Below are 18,749 nucleotides of genomic sequence, written 5' to 3'. Positions count from 1 at the left end.
AAAAGAATCCCTACTCTGAACCAAACTGGAGGAAAAAAAATTCAAAATGTTAACTGCAGAACCCCCTGTCTATGCTGTTACAAAAACTATAGCCCACTTGGGAACAGCATGACTGAGCAGCCAACCAAGGAGCAATAAGCTCTTTAAATTAAATTTTATTGAGAAAAGTGAAAGTATGTGACATGTAGCCAAGTATGGTGTCCCACACTCGGAATTTGTGCTCTGTATTTGACCCATCTAAGTGCACACACACAGCAGTGAGTATTGAACACACACACACACACACACACACACACACACAGAGCAGTGGGCAGTCATTGAGGGTTAGGTGACTTGCTCAAGGGCACCTCAGTTGTGGGTAAAAAGAGTGGAAGAGAGTGCTGTTCATTCACTCTCCCACCTACATTTCCTGCCGGTACTGAGACTCGAACCCATGACCTTCGGTTTACAAGTCAACTCTCTAACCATGACTCCACAACTGCCCGTAACACAGACAGGAAGCACGGACTATTTATTGGTACAATATACACCATCTGTAATGTTGTTCTCTAACAAATAAATCATATTTAACAATATAGATATAGGCCCTTAAAGGGTTAGTTCATGCTAAAATGAAAATGAAGTCATCATTTACTCACTCTGGTGTTGTTCTAATGCTGTATATCCTTCTTTCGTTTCCGGACCACAAAAGGAGATTTTTTTTTAAAAATGTCTCGTTCTTGCTTGTCCATATAATGAATAGCGACCAAGTGAAGAAGTTATCACGTTCACATCTGTCAACTGTCATTCTGACTTTCATCTGACAACCAGAGTTCTGGGCCAGAGATATTTAACTAAGTGAGAAAGTACACAGATACTTTTTTGAGATTTCTAAGCATTGTATTTCTGTTGCGTTTTATTCATCTTGATTTCTCACAGCTTTTGTGCTTTTTCTGGATGAGGCAGAGTGAACTGCAGTGCTAACAGGGTCTCACAAACGTGTATGTCGCATAGCTTTGTCCAAAGGTCGAGGTCAGGATTTTTTGTTAAAGGGTTAGTTCACCCAAAAATGAATTAATGACTCACCCTCATGTTGTTCCAAACCCGTAAGACCTCCGTTCATCTTCGGAACACAGTTTAAGATATTTGAGATTTCTGTCCCTCCATTAAAAATGTATGTACCGCCCCCTTCTGCTCCGGACAGTGACACTGATGACGTGTTATCTAGTGCGCCCGAGCTTCATTTACAGTCTGAGGGAGACGCATGCTGTATTCAAGCTATTCTACATTGTTTGTATTTTGGTATTGCTATATTTTTTAAAATGGTGCGTAGGTGTGCATGTCGCAGATGTCCTAATCGCGTCACTGTGCTGAGCAGAAGGGGGCGGTAATGCACCAATAAGCTGGATGCCAACCGCCGTAAAACAGGAAAGAAGAAGAAGAAGAAGCAGCGTCACTGTGGAGTGAAAGCGGATATATACAACAGACCCGGAAGAGAAGACAATGCTGAATAAAATCGTAGTTTTTGTAATTTTTGGACCAAAATGTATTTTAGATGCTTCAAAAACTTCTAACTAACCCACTGATGTCACATGGACTACTTTGATGATGTTTTTATTACCTTTCTGGACATGGACAGTAAACCGTACATACATTTTCAATGGAGGGACAGAAAGCTCTCGGACTAAATCTAAAATATCTTAAACTGTGTTCCGAAGATGAACGGAGGTCTTACAGGTTTGGAACGACATGAGGGTGAGTCATTAATGACATAATTTTAATTTTTGGGTGAACTAACCCTTTAAATAATACATTCAATTTCGATTTGTTTTTGCCAAACCCTATCATATGTCCCCAGAACATATGAGATGCACGACATATGTTGCATGGGATCATTCTTTGATACATTTGCATCTTTTTTTCTTATTATTTTTTTTCTTATTTTTTGATTGATGCTGGTCTCTATTCACTGCCATTATATGGACAAGCATGAGTGGGACATTTTTTTTATTTTTTTTTATTTCTCCTTTTGTTGTCTGAAAAAGAAAGAACGACATTCAGCATTAAAACAACACCAGGGTGAGTAAATGATGACTTAATTTTAATTTTAGGTTGAACAATCCCTTTAAGGCACATGGGAAATTGAGGAAAATGTATTTCAATGCATTTGCATTCACTTGCAAAGTTTTTGTGACATAAGGTGGGGTGGGGGGGACTATATTTTCTCATGGAATGCAAATGCAATAGAAAAAGCATTGAAATATAATTTTATCATATATTTTAAATCACCATATCTCATTAGGGGCTCTGTAGTAATGAATCAAAATGAATTACAACAGACACATTTTCATGTTCTCAGGCTCCATGTTCTCTGCCACTTAGATAACTGAAAAACAAAAATAGGTAGCGGTTACTCCACATGATCTGAGAAGAAACCACCAAAGAACTTTTTCTGTTGTTGTTGTTTTTTAACAGCAGGTTTACTTACATGATCGGGACGACACTAATGTAACTAATGGCGCAGGAGAGGAGGAAACAGAAGCCACTGAACCAGGCGAGAGTTAATGGGTAAATGGAGGTGAAAAAGACATTAGACAAGAGATCAGTCACAGCCAGAACCAGCTGGAGAAGCCCAAAGACTCGCCCTGCCAAGAGATACAGGAGAGGACTCTCATGAAGCATCAAATAACGTGCATCATGACCTCAAATATATGGCTTGTACTTGGATGAAGCACATTCTAAGTGACTTCCACATACAGTCTGATATAATAACAGCAGTCTTTAGTTTTTGTTTCTGTTTAGTTGCGACTTTACCATATTGCTGAGGAGGCAGATTCTTGGACAGCATAGCTCGCAGAGTTGGCATGGGAACGCAGGCAAACATCATGATTCCTCTAGCTGTTTAAAACAACACATCTCAATGCAGAAACATACTAAAACCTTAACAGTTTTACACTGATGAGCCTTTAAGCATTTTGCCTTAATGAATGTAAAGGAGTGTCTTTTTCAAGTTGCCAATGCTGTTCACATGCACTATTAAATCAGCCATGGCTAATTTATTTCACAAGCGAACAGGTTTACAAGAATAAAGTAGTTTTCGGTGGTTCAAAAAAATTGTAGGTTCACTCTTGTTTGCGGTTCACAAAGTCTATGGCGGTGGTTGTCAACCTTTTAAGGTGCGGTCACATTAGCAAAATTTCAGCAAAATTTTGAGGGGCGAAAGGGTCCATTGTCTATTGTTAAAGGTGCAGTAAGCGATTGCTGAGCAACGTTGAAAGTGGATTGGGCCGAGCACCAAAAAACACTAGTAGCCAATCAGCAGTAAGGGGTGTGTCGGTGTGTCGCCTGTGTTGCATAGCTTGCTTGTGAATTGGGTGGAGCTATCAGGTTAGGTTTGTGGTCTTTTGGGAAGGGGCGTGTTTGTTTTGGTGATTTCAAATATCAACTGCTTTTCTTAGAAATCGCTTACTGCACCTTTAATAGTGTAATGATGTATGTAGCACAGCTCATACAGAAGTAACTATTAAACCAAGCAGCTTATGATGGTTATCGAGGTGAATCTGTGTGACCAACTTGTACTTGTTGTGAAATCTGTGTGGGTAAATATTTTGCCCTCTTGCAAAATTTGCAATTGTTTGGATTCCTATCGAAATTACTGGATTTCGCCTGCAAAAAAATTAAACTTCAAGGCCCCCAGTGTCCACATTAATATTCAAAGGTCCTATGATTTTTCCTGTTGTTTACTGGATAGTCACAATTTCTATCTGATGAAATATATTAGAGCTTGGCATAACTAAAAATGTATATTTATTCAGCATAAAAATTGCTCATGGAGTTATAAGATTTTATCAATTTACATAACAATTTGCATTACCATGTCTAGAAATCACACTTCACACTCACAAATCACACTAAATTAATTTATCTCATACAGATTCAAATTTTTTTATGCTTTTGAAAGAAGTATTATATGGTCACCAAAAAAAAAGTAATATTGTGAAATATTATTACATAAAAAAAAAAACAGCAAAACGTTTTCAACATAGATAATAATAAGAAATGCTTCCTGAGCAAAAATCAGCATGTTAGAAACATTTCTGAAGGATCAGTTGACGCTGAAGACTGGATGACTACAGAAAATTCAGCTTTCCCAGGAATACATTACATTTTAAAATACATAAAAACAAAAAGCAGTTTTTATTGTAATATTGTATTATTTACCTGTAATAATAATTCACAATACTTTTACTGCTTTTACCATATTGTTAATCAAATAAATGCAGCCTTGGTGAACATAAGTGACTTCTTTCAAAAACATTTATTTCTGATTAAATAGAAGGTGTGAATTTAAAAAAAAGAAAGAAAGAAATATCTTTACTTTTAGTTGTTAAAGGTGCCCTAGAACCAGTTTTTACAAGATGTAATATAAGTCTAAGGTGTCCCCTGAATGTGTCTGTGAAGTTTCAGCTCAAAATACCCCTTAGATTTTTTTTAATTAATTTTTTTAACTGCATATTTTGGGGCATCATTAACTATGCACCGATTCAGGCTGCGGCCCCTTTAAATCGCGCACTCCCTGCCCCCAAGCTCTCGACTATAATACAGTGCATTTACAAAGTTCACACAGCTAATATAACCCTCAAATGAATCTTTACAAGATGTTCGTCATGGTAACGAAACATTTATAAAGACAATTTACAAATATCACTAAAAATATCATGTAATCATGGATCATGTCAGTTATTATCGCTCCATCTGCCATTTTTTGCTATTGTTCTTGCTTGCTTACCTAGTCTGATGATTCAGCTGTGCACAGATCCAGACGTTAATACTGCCTGCCCTTGTGTAATGCCTTGAACATGAGCTGGCATATGCAAATATTGGGGGCGTACATATTAATGATCCTGACTTTTACGTAACAGTCGGTGTTATGTTGAGATTCGCCTGTTTTTCGGAGGTCTTTTAAACAAATGAGATTTACACAAGAAGAGGAAACAATGGTGTTTGAGACTCATTGTATGTCATTTCCATGTACTGAACTCTTGTTATTCAACTATGCCAAGGTAAATTCAATTTTTGATTCTAAGGCATCTTTAAGCTTATTTTAATGCATGTTTTGTCTTGTTTTAAATAATTTTAAGTAATCTTGAAGCCCCCTTGAAAGTTTGCTGAGGCCCCCCAGTGGGCCCTGACTATCTGATTGAGAACTAAAGTTATTACTGGACACCTATTTCAATGATGTCTGTCACATTTAATATTTATTATTATAAAATAAATGACCCAGAGCACCTTTAAATGACTGTGACAAGGGGGGTGTGGCAAAGTGGAGTCGGCAACGAGACAGCAGTTTAGAAGATGAGCAGTACGAAAGTAGGCCAAGTGTGTGATGACTAACACCGTCTCTCATTTCAATAACTACCGTTATTACTACCTGGCTGAGGCCAGAGATAGACCTACCTATTGTATCACCCTGACTGGCTGTATACCAAAAAGGCTATATTTAAGCTGTGCTTAGCTTATTATTATTTATTGAATAAAAGTGTTCTTTTCACCATCCAAGACTTATTTACCTTAAAGGGATAGTTCACCCTTAAATGAAAATTTCTTTCTTCTGCTGAACACAAAAGAAGATATTTTGAAGAATGCCGGCAACTAAACAGTTGATGGGCCCCATTCAAAATATCTTCTTTTGTGTTTAGCAAAAGAAAGAAATTCATATAGGTTTGGAACAAGTTCAGGGTGAGTAAATGATGACATAATTTTCATTTTTGGGGGAACTACCCCTTTAAGACCAACTTACCCAGGAAGTAGACCCAGCTTTCTATTGCAAATGCCATGATTGCCATCCCCGTGCAGTTGGACACGATACCCAGAAGAGTGAGGGCTGTGTCCCCCAACACATTGAACAGAATCAGAACCCCTAAGAAGCTACTGAGGTACATGGCGCTGGTGGCGGCCCTGCCATATCCTGCCCACACTGAGTCCCAGCTCAGAGGGGGCTTCAGTACAAACAGCTGGAGCACATTTTCTGATCCGACCATGCCTAACATGAATAGCAACATGGCTGTCATCAGCATGCCTATGGAGACTCGATCCATGGTGTTCCCACTTTCGGATTCATTCAGCAACGGCTCTCCCTCGGATAGGGAGCATCTCGAGTCAGAGAGGGCAAACACAGTGTACAGTAGTGCCACAACACTAACCAGAATTGCTGTCAGGAGGAGAATTGATGGTCCCATCTGGTACAGATATCCAGACAGGAGACCTCCAATGACCCCTGCGACCCCAAAACAGAAGTCTACGATGTTGAGTTTAAGAGTGCGTTTGCCCTGCTCCGAACTCAGAGACGCCAGAGCAGCCACCCCAGCCCAGAACATTGGCCCACCTCCACTCAAACCATGCAGCAAAGAGCCCAAGTAGAGAAACTCCAGAGGAACCTCACAGTACATGAAGATGACAAGCATAAACATGCCCAAAACTGAACCCATTTGAGAGGCCACCAGGAAGAATTTAGGTCCATGGCGGTCTGCCATGCGGCTCAGTGGTATAATGGACAACATGGCCGCCACAGAGGATAACACACTCTGAATAAGAAGAAAGCGTGAGGATAACGCCTGTGCTTGATCACTGTCTCCTAGTGCTGCCCTCAGCGACTGGTTGTACACGGTCTGTGTGAGGGCCATATCAAAGAAGGACGTCCCCAGTTTATTGATGACAACCACAGGCTCCACTAAAGTCAGAATGGCCCCCATTTGATTGGCAGACTGGGAGTTTGAGGCTGTGATGCTTAACCTTTAAGACAAAAGATAAGTCTTATATATAATGCTGTCAGTCTATTTAAAATGAACTAATTAATGACACATTTTTTTTCTGTAATTAATCATGATTAATCAAGTTTTTTTGTCTCAATTCTACAGATGAAATGAGCAAGCGTAACAATTCAACATTACAGTATAACTGAAAGCCATGATTTTTAACATTACATAGACTTTTTAAATTTAAATGAACTTAAAACAATCTCCACATAAAAACGTTATAATAAATGTCACATTTAGTTATTCTTTTAGTTGTTTTGAGCCATGTAACCTTGTATTTTAATAAATATGTTATGGCATCAACATTTTACATATCAGTTAAATTTCTTGATTCCAATATTTATACCACAATAAAAAAATATTGGCCTAACTACTATAAAGTTCAAACATTTTTAAAGACAAGTAAACAGTCAGTAATAAAAATGAATACATAACAAATTACAAGCAATAGCACAAACTAGAGGAGTAAAGTTTGTGAACAAGCTTTGATGTTTAGAAAGCTTAAAGTTTGAAGCAGTTTTAAGTTGCTAGGCTGTTCTGGGGGGTTGTTAGATGGTTGCTAGCATGTTGTGGATGGTTGCTATGCAGTTGCTAAGGTTTTCTGGGTGGTTGCTAGGCATTTGCTAGGGTGTTGTGGATGATTGCTAGGCAATTGCTAGGGTGTTCTGGATGGTTGCTATAGGTGCCTACGCTCAGAAAAGTAACATGCACCATCACTTCAGCAGCAGTCTCGATGCCAGTGGTTTGCAATAATATTTTTCAATAGACTTGAAAGTCCTTTAAATCAAAATGGACAGCTCTTGTTTTTTATGTAAAATTGCAGTATTTATTATGAATCTATTATCACATCATGTTTTTTTTTTCAATTCACATAGCTCGTAATCTTTAATCAAAATAATTTCCCCTCCAACTTGCAGCGTCAAATTATTTTGATTAAACATCTTCTCTTCTCTGATGACGTTTTTTCAGCGCAAGTGAGGGACAACCTGACACTCACATAAGATCGCAAGTGACAATGATCCAATCAATTCCCAAAGAACAAAATAAGACCTTCGTTAATCTTCGGAACACAAATTAAGATATTTTTGTTGAAATCCGATGGCTCAGTGAGGCCTTCATAGACAGCAATGACATTTCCTCTCTCAAGATCCATTAATGTACTAAAAACATATTTAAATCAGTTCATCTGAGTACAGTGGTTCAATATTAATATTATAAAGCGATGAGAACACTGCTTCAGGAAGCTTGGAGTGTTATGAACCAGCGTATCGAATCATGATTCGGATCATGTGTCAAACCGCCAAACTGCTGAAATCATGTGAATTTGGCGCTTCGAACCACTGATTCGACACGCTGATTCATAAGCTTCCTGAAACAGTGTTTTGAAATCGGTCATCACTATATAAGTCGTTATGTTGTTTTTTTGGCGCACCAAAAGTATTCTCGTCGCTTTATAATATTAATATTGAACCACTGTACTCACATGAACTAATTTAAATATGTTTTTATTACCTTTATGAATCTTGATAGAGGAAATGTCATTGCTGGCTATGCAGGCCTCACGGAGCCATCGGATTTCAATAAAAATATCTTAATTTGCGTTCCGAAGATTAACGAAGGTCTTACGGGTGTGGAACGGCATGAGGGTGAGTAATACATGACAGAATTTTCATTTTTGGGTGAACTAACCCTTTAACATTAATGACTGCGGTATATTAAGCTGCTGTCACTTTAAAACCTGTTGCAACATGATGCAGATCTGACACACATTTGATTTTCTCCTAAATCTTTTTGTTTATTTAAGACTTGTTTAAATGTATATAAATATGTATGTATGTATTCTCAAAATATTCTCAAATCAAATTTTTACATTTTAGCAAGTAAAAGGTCCCTTTTAGTATAATTGTAAAAACGTCCAACTTCAAGTTGTAGTAGTCTTTTTGCTCTACAATTTTTTTCTGATTTCTTTCTATATATATATATATATATATATATATATATATATATACATATAGAAAATATGCAGTATATGTTGTCTTCACATGGTCCAATGATTAAGATTGATCATTGTCTAGATCAAAATTATAAATGTTGAATAAAATATGTCAAATCACTAATTATACATTACACATAATGTAACACGTTATGCAGTAACACTCATGCATTTAAATGCTAGTACGGGCTAATATGAAAATTAATTTAAAAATACACAACACATACTCACAGGATTTTATCCACTGGAAGTGGATTTTAATTGATGTGAAAGTGTGGAAAGCCCCGTTGGCATTGAACTGCGTTTAAGGCAGGATTGAAGCTGTGTGATTGAAGTGAAAATGATTTTAAAAGGAAACTTGTTGTTGCTTGTAAATGCATCCACCATGAGATTCCCTCAATTTCACCTCTGAGAGCATAAAAACAAAGTGTGGTAACCAATACACAGGGGTTCAGAGGTGGTTTTGAGTCTTGTATAGCTTCTGTGGCTTTATTTAATCTGTTCTGCTGTTGTGTAGACATATTTATGACAGTGCCACTGAATTACCAAACAATTAAGCAAATTACATTGCAAGCATTTTTAAAAAAAATATTGTGTTAATGGAGTTTATTCACTAGGGGGCGCTGTAGTGCCATAGTCATACATGTGCTAGCATTCAAAGAAACAACAACAGCAACAACAGAACACCACATTTAACTTGAATGAATTTAACAGAAATATTGCACATAGGTATTCATTAGAGATACTGGAGCCTGAAACCAGAAAAGATTGTTCTGCAGGTATATCAGATAGCATTTGACAGTGCTTAATTAGTGGGATGAGAACATTGGTGGAGCTTGTTAACATAGAAGTTAGTTAGCAAACAAGTCAAGACACTCAGTTGTATTGCACTTACTCTTTTGCTCTCCCCCCCCCACCACCATTACTAGACTAGTTATTTCTAACTTCTTTTTCTTTTTCTTTTCTTTCTTTTTTTTTTTTTTGGTCTTGTGTATCCCAACAAATTAATAAGGCTCAAGTCCACCTTCGTAAACACAAAACATTCAGCTTAACTAATATTTACTTACTAAGTCAGTCATTATTTATGTTGAAAAAAATAATAATACTGTGATTGGAAAACAGACTAAGCTAATGTATAAAGCCCTATTTCCTTTTTCTTTTCCATTATGTTAAAAGTGTACTAGAACAACAAAAAAAACTAAATTAGTATAATCTATTTTTTCCTCTCTCTTTCGCTCTTTCAAAATAAAAGTTTTTTACAGTACCACTGGTTGGGAATCACTCTCCAGAGCCTTGAAACTTGTAGCATATCTTATATTCTACAAAATTGTAATAAATATTTGTCTAAATGAAACATGTCTACTAAATACAAGCATTTTATTATATATTTTGTATATTAGTGTATTATCATTATTGTTATTATTATTGCGTTAACAACACAGAACACATAAGTTAATTTTAATATACCAGACTAAACAAAACTTCTGAGTGATGATGACATAACTTAAAGTAGATTGTACATTTTCTTTCTTTTTAAAAAAAGACAGTTCTCATATCAGCTTTACAATACTTCAAAAAATCTCCAGAGCAACTTTTCGAATCTTTCAATACAATTTCAATACAAAAAGAATCTTCTATTGATATTTTACAATTTTTAGTGAAAAGCAAGATTCAACATTTATTTCAAAACAGAGACTATTTTGTTTGATCAACAGGCTTGTGTGTGTGTTAGTGAGTTCATGTCGAGGCCCAGGTTGTTCTTTTTTTTATTCCTTATGTAAATAGCAAGCTGGCCTGTCCATTTAAGCACTGACTATTTGAACATTAATAATCTGCAGTAAAATTTTATGTTTTTTTTTTTTTTTTTTTTTATAAATGTGTGTTTTTATAAGAATATTGGATGATAGTTAAATGTTATTACATGGCATAGAAATAGATAAAGAAAGTTTTCATTATCAAATTTGCTAGAGCTTCTCTGCAGAAGCTAATGAATTCAATTCACCCCAAGCAGGCAAGATGCTTTCCACACCTACACTATTTCCACCACGCCAGTCGATTCTAAACAGCCAGTTAAACTGTGACATGTCTATGTTTCGTGTTCACTGACTTTATATGGTGAGGTGGCACAAGTAGTGTGTCTGTAAGTGCAATATGGTATTAAATCTAGTCCATTAAGTCATTCTTGTCTGAAGATGATTTCAGGTGTGCATCCTGTTATGTCAATGCTGATTCATTAGCTCTCCTGGTTGGCGTACATGCCCGCCTCCCACTGCAGGGCTCGTTGGTTTTTATGCCTTGTTACACGGGTGGCCTCTACGACCTGCAGAGAAACCACAGTTACACAACATGATCAAATGGGATCTGTTTCAAAATCCAACAGAGGGCACTAGACACAGAAAACCTCATCTCACCTCGTTGTTTATGGCATCAACAGGTTGGATCCCAGCATACTAAGAGACAATGAAGAAAGAAAAATTTATAAAAAGAAAAATCTAAATCAGCTCTAAATCCATTTTTATAACCGCACCTACTGTATATGTGTATATAACTCTATATATACTATATTATTCAAAGGTGTATGACTTTTTTCTTCTGTGGATTTGGAGTGACATTTAGGTGATTAAATGATGGCACATTTTCATTTTTACTTAGGAGCTTTGTGATATCAAACTGTGTTGTTGAAAGAAACATGTTAAATATTAAATTCAGCAGTTCACTCACTGCACTTTCTTCCAGCTTCAGTTTGGAACGTCTGTCCTCAAAGTCCTTTAGCAATGTCTCAGTCAGACCTTTCTGGGAAAGAGGTGATGACACATCTGTAGGTGTGCTCAAGGGCTTGATGGGGGTTACCCGGGAAACAGTTGGGGACATGGGTTTTGGGCTTCCCCATGGCTGGGGTGTGAAAATTGACATAGAGGGCAGTCTAGAACTGGGTCGTGCTGTGGACAACTGTAGACTTTTATCTGAAGAGATAAAGAAAAATGAGATTATGATTATGATTCATTCACCTACTTATATGAGTCATTTGTTTCCTCATTCCTTTTCTCTGGATTACTGTTAAAATGTTAGAATACTGTTAATCACTGTCCATTTGAAAAAGATACATCTAAACATACTATATATCTGTTAAAATGTAGTCTTAATTTCATTATGGATACAGATTCTGAACTGATAAGTGTACTGTAACCTCAGCCTGACATGAATCCTTTATATGTAGAGGGCCAAGTACCAGCTCAAATTATATTGGAAAACAAGATATAGCATGTATGCATTTGATCGTCTGAAAAACAGTCTTTAACTTGAAATGTGCATTTACATCCGTAAGTAAATGATTAATCATTTTTCATTGAAGCAGAATGCCATGTTATGTCCAAAGTTCAGAAACTAAGTTGGCAATTCTTTCTCATTCCTTCGTGCTGCTGACATCCATAAACATTTAACACTTAAGTTAATCAGTTAGCTATAAACAAGAAAGTTATGAAATGCATTTGCCTAAAACATTGTACAGAATAATAAGACAACAGACAAAAGTGCCTGTAAGCAGTCCCCCTTTACCCATTTGCTATGTTTATGTTTGTCATGTATTGAGTGCAGTGAGACTGACCAGTTTTACCTGCCATGGATAATTGAGAGACAGAGGAAATGTCCAGACTCCAGGAATGAGGGTAACTGTAACCAGTCTTCTTTTCTGGAAATACAGAATCCACTTCTGCCATGTCCCCATGTTGAGTTTGTGGCGAGAATATGGTTTCCTCAGTACTATTTAATGGAGACCTGGGTTCAGAGGAAGTAGGCACTGGAGTTATGGGTGCTGAGGTGGGTACTGAGAAAGACTCTCTCAGCACTTGGAGCTCTTGTTCTCGCCTGAGGTCCTCTTCAATTTCCTGGCGGATGCTGTCTGGGGCGTTCTGCATTTTGGGGCTCCAGTTGGTACGCTCAAGGTGAGGAGTGTACCAACTTCTTTTTGCAGGATCCAGTGGGGACGGAATATTTGGAGAGTCTAATCTGTTCTTTCTTAACATGCTGTTGTTGTATTCTGCAATCCATGATGGCTCTTTTTTTGTTCTGAGTTTATTGGTTTGGCTGTCAACACCATTTTCTTTATAAACCCTTACTTTAGAATGGCTGTTTTCATCGGAATATGCACTTATTTGGGCTTTGTTTCCAAAAATGCTGCTGTCAGTGTTTCTCTGAAGCATAGATTCATCAGGATGTCGATGAGGACAGCAAGGTGAAAGAACCTCCTTTGAATCTGAGATGTCACCTTCCTCTACTAGTACAGGTTGCTCTGTAATCCACATGTCATTTGCAGAGCCTGCTCTTTGCTCTACATCATTTGAGGGACTTTCTATTAAACTTGTCCTCAAAGATGTGATTAGAATTTCATCGGGTTGTGACTCAAATGACTTCTTGTCCTGTACCTGGTTCTCTCGACTATGGTGGCTTGAAACACTTTGTGGGTTCTGTCGCTTTTTCTCAAGTTCAAGCTCTCTCTGAATAAGGAAACTCACTCTATTTGTTTCTTTGGCTTTTGCAGCTTTCACCGGTGGAGACGACAGGGTCAGAATTGGCTTTGTCCTAATCTCCACCATCTCCGAACTGTCTGTGCGCAAGATACCCCTTGATCGCCGTAGACTCTCTTCACGTTGTTGGGAAATTCTGATTTCCCTTTGAATGGGAGTCTCCTCTGCATTAAGCATTGTCAAGCTACTTCCCATCTCTGAAATGGAAGTTTCGTCTGAAATGATCCCATTACTGGTGTAGCCTCCACTTTGGTCACCAAGACCAGAGTCAACATCATCTATTGCACCACTCAGAACTCCATCTTCTGGATCCTCAGTCACAGTTACAGTCTTTACTTCTGCCTCTTGTTGTGTTGCTAGTGGGATCTGATTCTCCTCTAGGCTGTTCTCTTTGCTTACTTGTTTTGGAGTGAAGATGTTGGCTGTTGAGGATAGAGATTGTCCTCGCAATTTGAGGGAGTAAGGGAGCTGCTGAGGACTTTGTTGGAAGGGGTTCTGTTTTGACTGTTCCATCATTAGAAACTGCTTCCGTGCTGCATTGAAGTCAATTTGCTCATTGTCTATGGTGCCAGGATCAGTCCTGGCCTCTTCAGTCTTTGCACTCACTGGTTTGTACCGTAGACTAAACCCATCCAGGAGCCTTTGTGGAGTGTTACTGAGGTCCAGATTTTCTAAGGCACTCCACTGCTCTTTAAGGGCAGGGCTTTTCTTGGGTGCCTGATTCCGGATTATCTCAATTCGGTCTGGATTTTCCTCCTCTTCATTCACTGTGGAGGCATCCTTGACTGTGTAAAGGTCATCTCCGTTCATTTCTTCGAATAGCCTTCCAGGTCTCTTTTCCTCTGTGTACGTCTGCAGCTTAAAGGTGCTCTTCTCCTTTAAGGTATTCAGTTTGGCCTGCCTTTTTGGAGAAATCATGTAGACTTCATTCATCTCTGCTTCGGGGCTTGTTGGATCATCTACGAAGGAATAGAACCCAACATGTGAGCCTGTGCTGCTGGCAGTTCCAGGGCTGCTGGGGTTGCTTGGGGTACTGGGCCTCCAGTCCTCATTGTCACTTCCATCCTCTGACACTGACACTTGTCGAGCCTGGACTACTATGTCTGGGGTGCTTTTACCACTCCCAGATGACCCCATCACAGTGGGCTGCATGCCTGTTACTGTTATGCTTTCCAAACTTAACCTGAAAGAGTCACCGTCCTGACTGCTACTCCACGTGTTCTCTAGCAACTGTGGTTGACCAGTAGGGCTCAATATAGAGCGCAACTCCGACTGCTCTAGCTTAGGGGAGAAGGGCTTTATTACCCAACGCTTTGGGTTGCTGGTCATGGGGACTGGTGGGAGTTGAGCAGGCCTGGGAAGTAGAGGTCTCAGAGACGAATGGGAATGAATCACAGCCTGCTCCTCTACTGAGGGATGTGTGCATAAATCATATGGGTTGACTTTCACAGATGATGCCTGTCTCTGGGTAACAACAAAACAAACAAAAAAAGGGAAAAAAAAAAAAAAAACAGATTTACAACTAGAGCGTGTGGAGAGTATAAGATGTTTGATACACATTGTGTGTAGTAAGTAAAAGTGAATTCCAGATAAAAAAGTATTTCCAGATATGTAACACATAAGGTTTAAGATGTCTGAGCTTAAAAGGTTTAGCAATTTGTTTCTAATAAGAGTGAAAAACATTTACATGTACATTTAGAACTTTTATCAAACGTTTTACATTCATAATATTAAACAAGTGGTCTTTATAATTTAAAAGAAAACCGTGTTAAAAAAATATAATACATAGAGGGAGACAATACATTCCTGACTTATAAACCTGTCCCTTGTGAAAATGTACCATAGTTCTTTCAGAATAACCATGTTTTAACGGTGGTATTTTGTTATTTTTTTATGTTGATGGCTAACTCCAAGCTACCACAGTTTTAACTGTACCTTTAGTAACTGTTATTTTAGTGTAAATTATGGTTACTATGGTAATACTTTAATAAATTTAAAAACTATAACTACAACTTAATTGTAATACAATGGATTTGCATGATTGTTTAGAACAGTGTTTCTCAACCCTGGTCCTGAAGGACCCCCAACACTGCAGGTTTTGTATTTCTCCCTAATTAAACACACCTGATTCAACTCATCAGCTCATTAGAAGAAACTCCACTACCTGAAATGAGTGTGTCAGACAGAGGAGACTTTCAAAATGTGCAGTGTTGGGGGTCCTCCAGGACCAGGGTTGAGAAACACTGGTTTAGAACGATAATTTCCTCCATTTACAACAAAACATTTCCTTACTCTAGTAAAATCATGGTAAATTTATATAGTTTCATCAACTTAGCCTACTGTACAGCTGAAAACAATGATTCTGTTTGACTTTTTTACTGTATACATGAACCCATCTTTTACTTTGTATTAAGACAAACACTGTATCTCTGTCGTAATAATTTACATATTACATTGTAAAAATGCAGTCAAAGGTTTATTCAAATTAGATTTAATTTTTAAGTTTTGAATAAAATTTATAAAGAAGAGAGGGAGAAAACAAAAAAAATTATACTTTATAATAATAATTTGGGTTTAATAACTTTTCTAATGACAAAACAAGTATTTGAAAATCTAAATACATCTTCAGGTTTAAAAAGCTGTCACTTACCTCATGTTATTGAAGAAGTTTGTAATAGTCTGTTTTATAAAAATAATTTATCATTGAGGGAAAAACATTTTCTGGTCTGACTACTGCATCAAAACAATAGATAAGACTGTCTACTCCTTTGAACAAGCTTACGTAGTTGTAAGGGAGTTTTACGTACTGCCAGTGAGTGCCCATGTGTGACATCGTGAACTGTGACCCGCTGATAAACTGACAGCAGGCCGGTTTCTTGGAAACCGTTGCTCTGCCTATGCTGATTGGCTCAGACTGTTTGAGGGGTGTCCCAAAAAGTGCAGAAAATGTACTGTAGCTTTACAGAAGTATATGTTGACCAAAACAAAGAATCATGGAAGGCTTGCTACAGTGAGTCTTTACCTAAAGCCTTAAAACCTTTTATACCCACTAGATTAGCTTTATATCGAGATCCAAATGCAATTTCAAGATGGTAACATTTTGAAACAACCACTGATAACAGAACAGCCATATTTTGATAGATGCTCAGTGCAATGTGGAATTGACACTAAACAAAAAGCACTAGTAGGTGCACAATCAGCTCTTTTACTTTCTTTCAGACATATGCAGTCGAAGTGCTCCATAAAAAATTATTGTAAGATACATAACCATATTCAACCTGATCAACCTTTAGCCTACAGTGACAATAGAATGGCTGAAAGTGAATACATTTCTGTCATAAAACGCATTTTAAAATGCATTAAGATTTGTATTATTATGTAATATTGAGATAAATCTTTTTTGTCTTTCAGAAAAACTGAATGTTCAGCTACAAAGTTCTACTGTTTCAATTTACTGTTTACATTATATGGCACTCTATGCTCCCTGATTTAGGCATCTTATATATGCTGTCTCTCTTACAAATGATCTCACACCTTTCAAATGTATAAATAATATTAGCTATTTATTCTAACTTAACAAGACTTTCACAAAACGTTTTAGCCAAAGAAAAATGACAAACACTTACCCTCCGACATCAGTGGAGGAGTCAGAGCCTGTAGTGTCACATGAAGAAGGCACTACTGTCTTTACTGCACTGACTTGACAAAGTTCAGCTAATATCATATATGCATGCATAGACACACCCCATACCCAGACTGAAGGAGTGCAACAGACTGATAGATTGTGGAAGGGGTTTTGAGAAAGATTGGACACCTGGCACATTAATATAAAAGCTTATTACTGAACCATCTGTACACAACCATCTGATGGTTAAAATTAGAGATGTTTAATGGACTTGAATAAATTCATAAACATTCTTGTTAACTACAATTACATGTATCTTTATGGACTGTAGTAACGATAACAACAACAGCACAATTAAAATTAAAGCTGAAGCTGTCATTTGAGCTGTGCAGTGAGCTGAGGAAAACTCCCTCAGCTCTGAGCAGATGAGATGAGAGAAAAGTAAAGAGCATGACACTCATATAATACATTCCAGAGTTTATGGCCAATAAAATACTTTTTCTAAGATCATTCACAGTAACTTTTTAACTGATCATGTAAAAAAAAAAAGTGATAGAGTCCATTCACCTTTGTGTACAAATGTTTCTGGGGATTGAAAAATACAAATCCTGACATCTAGTGGATAAGAACCATAAACTAGAGCATTTTAACTGCAGCAGTATGGCAGGGGTTGGCATTGGCCAATTATTGTTTGATCTTAGGATCCATTTACTAAACTAAAACATACAGCCTCTCATTTACACAACAATGGCGTTCTGGGGGCCTGAAAATGCAAACTTTTGAAAACGATAACTAATTGACCGTAATTGACTAATTGACCGTAATTGTCTCTGTGTAAACTACAAAAATGTGAATTTGTGAAAACAGTGATGTGATGTGCATGCATACCTGTTCAATCTATAGGCTCGTAGTGTTTCTTTACAAAGTGACCTCACCAACTACTGACCTGTCATGCATAATACAGTGTTTTTAATCGCTTTCATGGATCTGCGTGAATGGGGATCGTTTTGACAACATTTTCGTCTGTACACAAAAAAACAGAAAAACTCTTCCGTTTTTAGTACATTGTTGTCTTGTAAATGTACTCAATATGCAGGTTTTTGACAAATGATGCCGTTATTGTTTCCGTGTAAACCACAAATTTGTGAAAACGGTGGTGTCGTGCATACTTATTACATTACTGTCAGTGCATTTCTTTACAAAGTGACATCGCCAACTACTGGCCTGGCATGCATAATACAGTGTTTTGAATTGTTTTCGTGGATCTGTGTGAAAGGGGTTTGTTTGACAACATTGTTGTCTATATGCAAAAGCGCAAAGAAAAAACTTTTCCAGTTTTTAGTACAACGTTGCTGTGTAAACATACCCTTAAGTTAATTTAAAAAAATTATAGTGTTTAATTATATGTGTTGTGTGCAATAAATTACAATATTTACTTATTTACTTAATACCAACGTTTAGGTAAAGGCTTATTTGCCAAACACCATTAAAATGAATTTGATAAAATTTAAGTATAATGCACAAGTATTTGACTTGTACATCAGTGAGTATTTTATTAGCTATTTAATATAAGCATCATAAAGTGTGTAAATACACTTGTACACATTTATTTTATTTTATTTTCAGATGACTGAAATTCTATACATGTATAAAACTTTATATATTTTGTAAAGCTATATTTTAAGCTATTTTTGTAAAGCTATATTTTTGTAAAGTTTGTCAGTTTATTGTTGTAGAATAAAATAATTTTTAAAGCCCTAACATACTTCTAAGCACTTCTTGAAACATATGTATTTGTACAACCTTACCTTAAA

At 37.1% G+C, this 18,749-nt stretch overlaps 2 protein-coding genes across 4 annotated transcripts in view; both read right to left on the bottom strand.

Annotated features, from left to right (window-relative positions):
- The window catches only part of magi1b (membrane associated guanylate kinase, WW and PDZ domain containing 1b), a 1,153,738-nt gene that overhangs the window by 346,377 nt on the left and 788,612 nt on the right, over positions 1 to 18,749 (bottom strand).
- LOC125256337 (mitotic spindle positioning) lies at positions 9,379 to 17,025 on the bottom strand. Of its 3 annotated transcripts, none has more exons than XM_048172261.1 (5): positions 16,937 to 17,025; positions 12,392 to 14,774; positions 11,509 to 11,750; positions 11,199 to 11,237; positions 9,379 to 11,107 (listed from the first exon to the last, which is right to left on the bottom strand). In XM_048172261.1, the coding sequence occupies exons 2-5, from the start codon at positions 14,637 to 14,639 to the stop codon at positions 11,021 to 11,023; spliced, it is 2,616 nt and encodes an 871-aa protein (XP_048028218.1). In that variant the 5' UTR covers positions 14,640 to 14,774; positions 16,937 to 17,025; the 3' UTR covers positions 9,379 to 11,020. The 3 variants fall into 3 exon arrangements, with proteins under 3 accessions (XP_048028218.1, XP_048028217.1, XP_048028219.1); XM_048172260.1 differs by lacking the exon at positions 16,937 to 17,025 and adding an exon at positions 15,961 to 16,811; XM_048172262.1 differs by lacking the exon at positions 16,937 to 17,025 and adding an exon at positions 15,961 to 16,807 and having other exon boundaries at positions 12,401 to 14,774.

The sequence above is a fragment of the Megalobrama amblycephala genome, linkage group LG21 (assembly GCF_018812025.1).
Source record: "Megalobrama amblycephala isolate DHTTF-2021 linkage group LG21, ASM1881202v1, whole genome shotgun sequence".
NCBI classification, from domain to species: domain Eukaryota; kingdom Metazoa; phylum Chordata; class Actinopteri; order Cypriniformes; family Xenocyprididae; genus Megalobrama; species Megalobrama amblycephala.
This window is presented reverse-complemented; position numbering and strand designations above follow the sequence as displayed.